Source organism: Podarcis erhardii (assembly GCF_964252035.2).
Source record: "Podarcis erhardii genome assembly, chromosome: 10".
Classification (NCBI taxonomy): domain Eukaryota; kingdom Metazoa; phylum Chordata; class Lepidosauria; order Squamata; family Lacertidae; genus Podarcis; species Podarcis erhardii.
The window spans coordinates 40,054,814-40,067,587 of NC_138500.1; the positions used below are offsets into that span (position 1 = coordinate 40,054,814).

Sequence of the window (12,774 nt, forward strand, 5' to 3'; positions counted from 1 at the left end):
CTATTTTTGATTTGTTAATGTGTTAAGTTGTTATTAAATCTATTAAATCCCCCAGCTTCTTTAATAGCTTAGTCTCTATTGGTATAATAATATGTGATGCTTTAAGGGTTCTGCGTAACTCGGAAGGTAACAAAGTTTTTATATTTACTAACTAAAGCTCGTTCCAAAAGGAATATGTTTCTGATTTCAAAATTATCAATAACCTAGACTTTTTTCTTTTTAGTTTATTTTTATTAGTTTTCAAATTATTATAAAACCATGAAGACAGAGGAAGAGTAACAAAAATTCAGAAAATATCCAACTCAGGGCATATTTGTAAATCTAGAACTAGTTTAAATTATTCTGATAATGAGCAGTCAGTATTCATAGAATGCAATACATTTTTTTATAAATTAAAAAACACACACCCTTATTTTATCAACTGAGTTTAAACTATGTACTCTGCATTTAGTTTTACATGATGTGGAAAGCAAAAGAGACACTAGGGACTAAAATGTTATATACCAACAGTGCAATTCACTGCATGTTTACTCAAAAGGAAGTCCTACTATACTCAAGGGACTTACTACCAGGTAAGTGACAGCAATTTAAGCCTCATTTTAAAGAAACAGCCACAGAATCATTTGAACGGAATGTAATAAGGACTGGGGTGGGGTTGTTGCACTGCAACTTCCAAATCTACCTAGGGAAACTCTGCAGGACTCAGAGATGGAAAGGGAGGGGGAAATCTTTAAAAACACAAGTCTATCTTTGTGTAATTCCATAAGGTGTTTTTTTTTAAAAAAAACTATCAATATGTGATTGTGTAACATGAAATGCAGCTTACAAACCAGACCTCCCCCAAGCAGTTGATGAGGACAGAAAAGCAGGCTCCAAGTGGATTTCTGGAACATCTACTTTCTCATTCAAACTCATCTCATTTACGGGTAAGCACAGTGCTTTCATTGTATATACAGACAGGACAGGAGGCTTTTGCCTCATTGGCCCTGTAGTCTTCATATCCAAGACTCATCAATTCATATTATGTCACTCTCACATTAATCTTTCTGATATTCTACCTCAGGAAATCCATCTGAAACAAGTAATCCTTTACAGTACTACTGGCACCGAAGACAGATTGAACACAGATTCCAGCATTTCTGCTACCAATCAGTCCACCTTGTTGGTTTACCTTGGATTACTGATCTTTGAGATTTAATGAACACCAACAGTCACTATTCCAAGCAGAAGCTTGTGCCTAAGAAATCTGTCACTTTAATATAGAAAATTTAGCAATCTAAAACATAACCAACTGGATTGGGTGCATTGACATTATAAATATTTACATTTAAATTAATATTTATATACAAGATTTATATACTAGAAGTAAAATAGCTTCTTAACCTTTCATTTTCAATGTTGTAACCTTTTGGGGGGATGCAGAAACTTTGGTATGACATCATATAAAGAGGCTTTACTGGAAAGAAGCATTCATTCAGCTACCTTGACACTATTTTGCATAACATGGAGACTAATAGCAAGTTTTGGAAATATAAAATAAATTATAATGTCGTTCTTTGGTTCATACTCCCCTTTGTTTATTATGTGCAGACATCTTATTTGCTCATGGGGATTTTTTGGCTACTTTTATTTTTTAGCACAGTAAGATAGCCAAGTGCTAGCTTTTATTCAGCCAAGTGCATGTTTCATTGCTGATTCATCACTTGAATCCTCAGGTTTTGAAATCCAGTTTCCTAATATGTTACTTCATTAAATGAACCACAAATCAGATATGTACCTTATTTTACTAACCATACTCAAGTACACTATAGCCTGGATTTTGTTTCTTTGTCTAGCATGGTCAACAAAGGAATCCTGGTTGAAACTATGAAAACAAGAGCAAAATCTTCTCCAATGCTCCACTTGAAATCTATGAGACAACCAAGCAGATTGCAGCATGAGATGCACTGAGAGGGAAGGAGGAGAGCAGACACTGGGATCAACAGTGCGCCAAACGGAAGATAGGTCTTCCTTCAACTATGTCCGCAAATTTCTGTGAGCTTTCTTGTTTACTTTACCTTGAAACAAGTTAATCAGCAAGACTGGCCATTTATATAAAATCTGCTCCCCACCACAGACACTAAGTGCACCAGGGAATATGCAGATGGACACCTATTTACTTTCCCTGGTAAATGAAAGTTGTTTACTTGTACTGAAGTGTAACTAGGAACCACAAGACTGCCCACCTATGACCTGACTCTCAGTGCTGAGACAACCACCATATTTTTAAAAAGAGCAGACCACAGAGGCTACTAACCCAAACCAATTAACAGACGCGTTTATTGTTAATCACATAAAAATAACTTATTAAGAACATTTATTTACCTACTAATGGTTGCAGTTCTACTATTTATCAATGGAAATAGTCAGTCCCTTACCAATTCGAGTGATTTTATTGTAGGAAAGTTCAAGATTCCAAAGATTAGTGCAGCCATATAAACCATGAAGGGATGAAATGTCATTTTTGTTCAGAATTAGAATGCAGAGATTTTCAAGATTCTCACAATTAATCCCTTTAATATTGTTTTCCTGTAAATAAACCAAACAAATATTAAGTTTTCTTACATTTTTTTGAATGAACTAAAAATAATTAACAGTGCAATCCTATTCATGTCTACTCAGAATGCTCAATAAATTGAATGAGATTTGTTGCCAGGTAAGTGTTTAGGATTGCAGCTATTGCCTCCGATCCTGATTAAAACTGATACAATAATCAGTTCAAGCCAGGCTGAATTGGGAGGGAGGTTGGTTTCCGTAGGTTCCCCTGGGTGAGAGGCAAAGGAGTGTACTTATGAGATTACTATATTCTGTCTACCACATGGGATACACTTACTTGTGAGCTTTAGTTTATCATCTGTGCCCCTAAACTTTGTGCTGTACATAGGGTTATTGGGTGAAGCTGTTAAGATGTGTCTGGATGAGCCTTTGGCAGGCAGTTACAGTAAAACTGCTTCAATTCCATTCATTGTAGGCAAGAGAATATTTGAGTGGAGGAACTGATTACCACCTGGGATGGAGATCTAGATGTTTGGCCCTTTTCAGCTCCTCCAGCAGTTTTTGATGGGGCTAGCCACTTAGTCCTCTATTTGCCAGGTCAGTCTGTAACTAAATTATGTTCACCCCTGATTTGACCTAGAAGGGGATGACCTGACATGTATTACTGCGACTCACATGCATAAACTGGGTGGGCATGGGGTAATTCAGCTGTGCACATCTGGGTTCTTGGTACAGCACCAGAGCAGTCTAGATGGTCAAAGGTGTTGGTGTTGACATTGTCCATAGAAATATAATCTTTTACCAGAAAACCTATTGATTTGGGGATGGGCTTAGAGGCACTGCATCTGTGTTAGACTAGACAGACAGATCTGGGATGCTGTCAGTGTATTCACCACCCTGCTGATAAGCAGCCTCCCTGACCAGGCTGGTTACTAGCAAGGTGAAAGATATCCATATGAAGGTTGCTATTTGAAAATCTTATGCTGGACTAGCTAGACCTTTGATTTGATCCACTAGGGCTCTTATGTTCTTATTGTATGTGGAGTGAATGTGTAACAGCACCTTTTGAAATAATTTCCACTTCAACATAGACTAAAAAATACATAGTACCTCTGCATCTATGTATTTTAGATCTTTGCAGTTGCTGAGTCCTTCCAAAGAAAGCAATCCACAACGTCTGAGACTCAAAAATTGTAGCTTTGAACACTGTGACAACGTGGAGAGGCTACAGCCCGGCAAATCTTGAAAGGTAACTGTGGTCACCTATACACATTCAATAAGAAAAAGTTTATACTCTTGCAACATTTGAAATATATTTGCAATGCATTATATAAACTGTGATTTCAAACCATCCAGAATATTGTTTCTAGCTCAAAACAAAAAAGTTTGGAAAAATCCAAAATCATATCAGGCGGTGGGGGTAGAAAACAATTCATGACATCCAACACACCACAATGGAAAGATATGCTTCTTTGTGCCAACAATTCAACAATTGTTCTATGCTACTGTAACTCTCGTCTTGCTCATCCACTACTCTGCAGGCTGTGTAAGAGGTGTAAAGTCTCTTGGAAGGTTGTGATCAGGTTGCCTAACTGCACAATACTGCCATGGTCCCCACCCAACCCTTTGCATCAACAGAACTAGAGCACACAGTGAACAAGGAATGTGGGAAAGAGTTTCTATAAAAGTCAGTAAATTATTCAAGCATTTTTGGCAAACTTTATGATTCCACTTCTTACTTCCTCTGAGGGGAATGTTATGTCAGCACTAAGAACCTACGAATAGCTCGCGATACATAAGCACTAAAAGGATTCACAAGACACTTGTATGACAGTTTTGAACTTGCAACTTTTACTCACCTGTTGCAGAGAATTCCAAGGGCCAGCCTGCATTATCATGGCAGCACTCAGAGGAGGCATCAGACCAGAGGAGCATTTCCGTGGCCTGCTTCTTTCAACTATTTTCTTCCCCTGGTGTTCCCTATAAATTCTAGACCAGGATTTACATCCTTTCATCCACGCTAACCTCTTCTTTTCAATAGGATCTGAAAGCACGAGCAGTTGCTCAAAAGAATTGACTGAATCTTCACATCTGGCCCAACGACTAGTGACTTCCTCATGAATTTCTTTTAAAGCAAGCTCTATTTTAATATTTTCAGATGCATAAGACCTGTCTATCTGTCCAGCGCCTCCAGAATCTAGCTGAACATCCATGCTGATGCAACTGCTATGCCTGCTGTCTTCCTGATTAACTATTGTAATAGTTTCACTTCTGAGAGCATTTGTATTACCATTTTCCTGAAATTCCACAGTTGTCAAAAAACGGTATCTGTCATCATTTCCTACATGCATCATTTCATGTATTTCATGTTGTTTCTTTTTCTCATACTCTTTTTCCTGTGTTTCAACTTTCTCTTGCTTTTCCTCAATTAGTTTCATTCTTCCATATTTAGCTTCCTCCTGTTCTTTTACCTTTTTGATTTCTTCCTCCTTATTTGCTATTTCTAAAGTCTTCTCTGTATTTGGGGGGGGCATTCCCCTTTTTATTTTGGCAGTTTCTTCTTCCTTTCGTTCTTCTACCTGTTCTTCCTCCTTTTCTTTTACCTTTTTGATTTCTTCCTCCTTATTTGCTATTTCTAAAGCCTTCTCTGTATTTGGGGGGCCCATTCCCCTTTTTATTTTGGCAGTTTCTTCTTCCTTTCGTTCTTCTACCTGTTCTTCCTCCTTTTCTTTTACCTTTTTGATTTCTTCCTCCTTATTTGCTATTTCTAAAGCCTTCTCTGTATTTGGGGGGCCCATTCCCCTATTTATTTTGGCAGTTTCTTCTTCCTTTCTTTCTTCTACCTGTTCTTTTGCTTTTAATTTCTTTGTTATTTTTGTAACATTATCAATATTGTCCAGTTTCATTTGCCTTTCTGATTTTTCAGTTTCATCATCTTCTTTGACTTCTTTAATTATTTTTCTGTTTTTAACCAACAGTTTTTCTTTATCCACATTTTCAGATTCCATTTTCTTTTCTATCACAAATTCTAGGTGGCCTTTTTCTGTCCTTTTCAGTTCTTCCAATATTAGTTGTTCTCGCTGAAGTCTCAAAATTTCTTTCTTCTTTTCATATTCTTCATGCCTCTTCATCTTTTCCTCAAGTTCTTGCCTCTCTATTTCTTCCCATCTTTTTCTTTCTTTCTCCTCTTGTTCCTTCTTCTCTAGGGCCCTCTTCATCCATCTTTCCTGCTTTTCTTTCCTTTCCCTTTGCATCGCTTCTTGGAATTCTCTTTGCTTTTCTAGTTCTTTTTTCCTTTCTTTCAAGACAGGGGAATATTTTTTGTACACCAAGAAGGCTCTAAAGGTAGCTTGGATTTTTACAGCAGCCATATTCTGAAGTTCTGCCAAGTGTTGTCTTTCCATAGCTTGTTGTTCTTCAAATGCCTTCTTTTCTTCTTCTATTTGTATCTGTAAGTTATTAATCAATTCCTAAGCCCAAACAAAAAAGTAAGCATTTGTAAGAAATACCAAAATTATGACGTACAAATCATATAAAATTGAAACTGATATTAATGGTTCTATATTAAATAGGTTGCATATTAAATAGGCATATTAAAACAGGCAGGTCAGAGGGAGGTGATGTCAATCTATTTGTAACATATATATTGAACTGTGTTCCATTTATTGTTCAGTGTATTGCTATTATATTGGCTCTGTTATAATAATAATATGAAATGAACTATTTGTAATTGTCCCAGCAGGTGTAGAAAAAGCATGTTGCTATCCTGAAAGAATAGGCTTGGGGTGGTATTCAATGCTAGCATCATAGGTGCCACCTCCCTGGGGACCTGGGTGCCCAAGCACCCACAAAATTCCCAGTGAGGGTGCGAGGCACCCTCAAATTTCAATGCCAGGGCCATTCAAGCTGCATGGTACCCATGGCCCCAGGCACCTATGGTTACGGGGCCAAGAATCAAAGTAGACTTATTAAAGTTAATAGACATGACTATCTTAGATGCATTAATTTCAATAAATCTACCCTATGATGGTTTGGGCATGACATGTGGGCTGAGAATTATTTTCCTATACATAAACTACAGTGCTACAATTTTATAAAAATTGTCAACATTCTTGTATGTAAAATACCTCATGATGCCTCGTTTGTTCTTTCCAAGACTTCTCCTCTTTCATCAGCTCCTCTTCCATCACTGCCTGTTGTTGCTGTACATAATATAGATAATCAGTGTTAGCACTTCAATTAATGTTAGATATAAGAATGTCTGACAGAGAAGGTGCATGTATAAAAGTAACAGAAAAGGCTGGAAAATTATAAAAACCAAATGACAAAAGCTACTAAACTCTGTTACTCTAGAAAATCATACTGGTTGTTGGTATTCTTATAATAAACAATAAAGCAATGTTTCTGAACACACTCTTAGATAATATGTGTAGCACCAAAGAGAAATAAGGTCCTCTTTGTACCCTAAAGGAGCTGATTGCTACAATAGAATTCTTTTCCTGTAACATTTGAAGTATAATATATATATCAATGTCAGTGAAAAGCATGTCAGAACTTATCAATGACTAGCATATTATGAAGAATCAGTTCTTTTATTGAAGCTGTATCTACAGGGATGCGGGTAGCACTGTGGGTTAAACCACTGAGCCTAGGACTTGCCGATCAGAAGGTTGGCGGTTCGAATCCCTGCGAAGGGGTGAGCTCCCGTTGCTCGGTCCCTGCTCCTGCCAACCTAGCAGTTTGAAAGCACCTTAAAGTGCAAGTAGATAAACAGGTACCGCTCCGGCGGGAAGGTAAACAGCATTTCCATGCGCTGCTCTGGTTCGCCAGAAGCAGCTTAGTCATGCTGGCCACATGACCCGGAAGCTATATGCCGGCTCCCTCGGCCAATAAAGCAAGATGAGCGCCGCAACCCCAGAATTGGTCACGACTGGACCTAATGCTCAGGGGTCCCTTCACCTTTACTTTTAGGTTAGGGCACATATATGTTTAAATTATTATGCCATATTTGCATGATTTAATGTATTAAATTTAATGTATTTCATTAATGTATGTTTTATATTTTATTTTTTCTGATGTTTATTGTTTTTTAATGCATTCAAATTCATTTCAGTCTAAAAACAAGATATACTAAATAAATAAAAGATACGACCCACAGGTTTTAAATATGCCCATTATCTACATTAAAATATTACCGCATGGAACATTTCTAACTTCATTCTTTCAGCCTCCAGTTCCTCCTGCCGTAGTTGCCTCCTTTTTTCCTCCTCTTCATTTTGCGTTTCTTCCATGCACTTCTTAATTTTCAATTGTTTTATTCTTTCATTTTCAAGTTCATTTTGCTTTTGTTCCCAGAGCTCATATTCTCGCTTGCATCTTTCTTCAACTTCTTGGAAAGTAAAGCTAAGGTCTGTGCCACCATCATCTAGAAGAATGCAGGCATGAGAACTTGGAATCACTGATACTATTGCCCCCGCATAAAACTGTGTTGCCTGCTCCTGGTAGTTTTAAGAATTTGCACTATACCATAAAAACAAGGGGTATGATTTTTTTTCTGCCTGTGATAATCTATTTTAACATTCTGCACTAGAGGAGGTTGCTTCATCTTTAACATCACCAACAATATAGCTCACAATCTGCAGATGTAGAACATACCATGTATGGAAAATAACTGGCTAAACAATCTCTGGCTAAACAATATTGATCTGAGAGACCTGGGCTAAGTCATGAAGATGAGTGATTCTCTGTGAGTCACTATCTTACAAGATTGTTTACCTGTCAAAGAACATCTATCAGAAATTTCACTGGAAGCAATGTCTCCATTATCATTGGCCTCTACTGTATTGTCAGAAGTCACATTGATCTGTTGTTCTTCATCTTCATCTTCTATTTCAGACAATACCTAAACAGCAACAAATATTTTCATGATAGTGTAGTAGAGCTTGGAATTATCAAACTATACACAGAAGCAGTTATGTTCTATGCTAGTCATCGTTCAAAATTGCAAGAGATATAATAGGAGAAATATGGGTAATGAACAGATGTTATTTGTTATGGATGAAAAGTTTAGGAGCACTTGTATTGGCCACAATCCAACTTGGTGTGTGCAGAGTCTTGTTGTAAGAACAGCAATCTTACTTTTCAGTTGTTTAATGAGGAGGAGAGGAGAACTGAATTAAAATTCCTTTACTTTCCCTCCTAAGCTGCTAATCAGAAATATCACCGATTTTCGAATGGGGGTTTGTGTTTACAACCACAGCTAGATTGGGGAAAGAAAATGTGAATGCAATACAGCACTAGCTTGCATTTAAGACTTCTTATTGAATTAGGGATGTCTGCATAGAAGTCTACTTCAACATGCATATTGCCACAAGCAAAATATAAGACAAGCCTCCTACCCAACAATAGGTTTGTATTTGTATTACAGTTTGTATTTTATCAGAGATATATTCAAAATATAATTTTAAAGGAAGTTTAGAGGAACCACCAAGCTTATCAAATTATTTCTGTTATGACAATCAATGTAAGCTTATCTCTACATGTGTCACATTTTCTGCTATATTGTTATTGCTCTCTACTGCCAAAATCTAATCAGGTCCTGAATTTTTTTCCACATATGAAATTTTATTTTTGTCATAACTAGCCAGTTTCTAAAAAGAATGTCACTAGGAACAGTTTTTCTGGAAACATATATTTGAACTACATATTAGTGCAAGGGGGAAAAAGAAATAAGAATACACACACACACAAACACACACACACGGTGGATTAAAAAAAAACTATTTAAAACTATTTCCTTATATTTGAACTGGATTTTTTTTTTTTAAAAAAAAGAGAATGGTAAATACGAAGGTTTTTTCAAATCAGGTGTGGGGAACCTTTGGCCCTCAGATGTTGCTGGCCTACAAGTCGCCTGACCCTTGGCCATGCTTGCTGGGACTGGTGGGAGCTGTAGTTCAGCAACACGTTCCAAAGGTTCCCCATACCTATCTTAGATAATAACCAGATTATTATTAAATAACATGTATATAAGCATGTTAGCCAAAGTTGAACAGGAAATTCATGCAGGTGAGTGAGAGGGCTGACATCCATTTTCTGTACCCAGTACAGAAGCCAGTTTGGTGGATAGACTAAGGCACATTTTGCAGCCTGCATTGCACCCCCTAGCAGCTGGCCAGTGGAGCTATTTCACATGGTCCGGAAGTTGCTGTCTCCCATTCTGAAGGAACATCTTGTCCACATCATCTGGTTGCATAAACTGAAGCCAAGCCCACAGCACACCACTGATCCCACAACATATCACAGATTGTAGGAATGTTTGGCAAGTGGAATGAGCAGTAGCAGTAGCCCTAGTAAATATATATAGAGAGAATACCCTTTTCTTTAATTCTTCTGGATCTTCATTATATTCAGAAGCCAACTCAGCCAAGCATTCTGAAGCATTATTAGGAACTACCTTGTATATATCACCTGCAAATAAAGAAATTATAATTTAGACACTGCAGAAGAAGTTACTGTTTAAAGCTTCAACTAACTCATTTCAGTGAGACATCCTACTAGCACATATATAAATAAGATAGTACTTCTTTCCAAATTGGCAGGATTTTTTTTTAGGTTGGATCATTACACATCTGACACTAAAAATAAGTTCCATACAAGTTCAGGCTTGCTTATTGTACCTTTAAAAGACTCATTAAAATTCCAATGAAAGGAATAGGAAAGTGTTTTATACAAATCATGCTTAGGATATCTTAATAATCAAAGAATAATTTGTGGCAGGCCCAATGTTAAACAAGGGTTTCTATCAATCTCCTAAATTTGCACTCCCAGGTATTTTCCTGTTAATATTTACAAAAAATCTCCATAACAGTGATAAACAGCCACTGCTACCCAAAATGAGTATTAACATTTGTCTATTTAAATATTTTGAATACTGCTAACTTACTTTTCAGTTACAAATAATTCTAAAAACGTTTGAGTGCTGTAGTTTCTCTTGTAAAACATAAGCATCTTACTTGTACACCAGTAGCAGAACAAACTGACTAACTCACTTACTTGATATTTCATCATTTTCCAAATCTTGCAAAATGAGCTTTTCTGCATTGTGGCTACTCCTCTTCACAAAATTCAAATATTGGATAACTGATTCTGGTAGCTCATCTGAAATCTAATATACATTTTAAATTAAATTCTATGTTATTTTCACATTAGGCTGGTTTGCAGCTAAGTTATAACCCTAGGTGGAACTATGTAAGGTAGAAGTATTGGAATACAAGTGCTGCAGTCTCAAATCCTATTTATTTATTACATATTACCTTTCTGCTAATTCACTTAAAAGCAGTTATTCACTTAAAAGCAGTGGAAAACCTTTAGTCCTCTGATGGAGTCCCCCCGAGAATTAGATGCTGGTTACAAACAGGGGGACTACATTTATGTTATAATATGTTACTGTAGAACTTATATGCAAGTTTCTTTAGGGTCTAGGATACTAAGAAACAAGCCATCCACATGGTACCCTCCATGGCATATATTATCAACCAAACTAGTAAATATATCAATCTGCCAGAACTCTGTATACTGTATATGCCAAGTTTGTCAAGTATGCAGAAAGATCACTGTATGCCACCAAGTCCTGTGGAACACTTACTGGTTCGCTGTCACTTGAAGCTTCTGCTGATAAATCAGGATCAAGATCAGGATCATCTATTTCAGAGGATGAAAAACTGATTTTGCTTAATTCAAGTTCTATTTCTTCTTCAATTTGTCGATCATCATCATCTTTCTCCATTCCTTTTACTGTAACATGGAAAAGGCAAAAAGAAAAGAAATGCATGTGCTGCCGAAGTATTAGTTCTACGGTTAACATCATGTTGTTGTTTAAGACCATTCTAAAATAATATTGCATGCTATCCATCTCAAGTAAAGGTGGAGGTATAACTAGTGATCTTGACAGTATGAGGAAAGGGCCAGGTACGCAGTTGCTGAGGTTTAAGTTGTGGATACATTACATTGCCTACCTTTGTCTAGTTGTTGTCACTGTCATTAACTGTGCTGCCTCCTGACTGGTTCATTTCCTTGTCCCATGCATAAAGACCATTGTGGCTTGATAACAATTGTAGCTAATGTATTTCTGTTGGCCAACCACTTTTCAAAAGCAACACTTTGCAAGGGTAATAAAAATGGGGATACAATGTGCCTGCTTTTACTTATTTATATACACTCAGGGATTGATATATATATATATATATATATATATATATATATATATAGTAATATGGAGACGGTTTAAAAACAAAACAAAACCACAACCCACTTGTGGGTTAACTGTCCTTAATCTTTTACCAGGGACAATTTACTAATAATGGCAATTATTAGTTGTTTATCTACATGGCCCTAATGAAGTAACGTGGCATTTTGCAGAGAAATGAAAGAGAAATGACAGGTTACTCCCTTAAAAAATCAGAACGTTATACCCACCAACAAATAATAAATCTACCCAATACACACAACTCTCAGGATATATCCAAGTTTGAGGCACACTCGCTGCGCACTAATGCAATGGCACGTCTTGGCTCCAAAGAGAAGCAACTTAAGTCGTTAAAAAGAAAGAAATAGACGGCAGCCAGAGCCTCAAGCTTTCAAGCGACACGTGCCCGCCAAGCCCTCAGAGCACTTGGACTACACGTCCCAGAGTGCATTGGGGTAAGCAAAGCATTAAGCCTTGAGCGGGCAGCGCCCCGTTGCACGCTGGGAGTTGTAGTTCTAGGCATCGCCCTCGCTCAACGGCCGCCCCGCTCTATCTTAGCGATCGAAACGGGTTCCTCCCCGCCTGTCTTGTCAGGAGAGGGGATCCGTCCCTGCTCTCGGCGCCGAAGACCGCTTCATCCCTCCCGCTTCTCCCCGCCGCTGAGCACTGACCTGCTTCAGAACCCGAGAGCTTAGAGCGGCTAACCTCAATGTTACAGGAAGTGTAGCCATGGCAACCGCGAACGGCACGCAGGAGGACGTCCTAGCTACGGAAGCCGAGAAAGTTCGAAAATAATTGACTTGCAATCGGAGCCCCAGGAGGGAACAATGGGTTTTTGCATGCCCTGGGAGGAGGGCGCGGGGATGCAGAGGAGCCCGCTGCACTTAGGGTGCGTGGAAATGCAAGACGCTGGCCTGTAGCTAGGGAGAGGGACGCTTTTATTCATCGCTTTGGCTTGTTTTTCTTCGTGGCACAGCTCCTGGAAAAAAATA

General features: G+C 37.9%; 1 protein-coding gene across 5 annotated transcripts in view; it reads right to left on the reverse strand.

The window, feature by feature from the left end:
• LRRIQ1 (leucine rich repeats and IQ motif containing 1) overlaps nucleotides 1-12,552 on the reverse strand; it is a 100,246-nt gene extending 87,694 nt beyond the window's left edge. Inside the window, exons 1-11 of one of the 5 annotated variants that reach the window (XM_081878185.1) lie at nucleotides 12,454-12,551; nucleotides 11,183-11,331; nucleotides 10,591-10,702; nucleotides 9,911-10,005; nucleotides 8,311-8,437; nucleotides 7,731-7,960; nucleotides 6,663-6,737; nucleotides 5,139-6,005; nucleotides 4,395-5,006; nucleotides 3,646-3,798; nucleotides 2,418-2,568 (exon numbers count right to left, since the gene is read on the reverse strand). In XM_081878185.1, coding sequence (XP_081734311.1) covers nucleotides 2,418-2,568; nucleotides 3,646-3,798; nucleotides 4,395-5,006; nucleotides 5,139-6,005; nucleotides 6,663-6,737; nucleotides 7,731-7,960; nucleotides 8,311-8,437; nucleotides 9,911-10,005; nucleotides 10,591-10,702; nucleotides 11,183-11,323 — 2,563 coding nt within the window. In that variant the 5' untranslated portion in view covers nucleotides 11,324-11,331; nucleotides 12,454-12,551. Of the gene's footprint in view, nucleotides 1-2,417; nucleotides 2,569-3,645; nucleotides 3,799-4,394; nucleotides 6,006-6,662; nucleotides 6,738-7,730; nucleotides 7,961-8,310; nucleotides 8,438-9,910; nucleotides 10,006-10,590; nucleotides 10,703-11,182; nucleotides 11,332-11,552; nucleotides 11,652-12,453 lie in introns of those variants that run through there. The other 4 variants (XR_014160612.1, XM_081878183.1, XM_081878184.1 and 1 more) reach the window with 4 other exon arrangements.
• Between the last annotated feature and the right edge of the window lie 222 nt (nucleotides 12,553-12,774).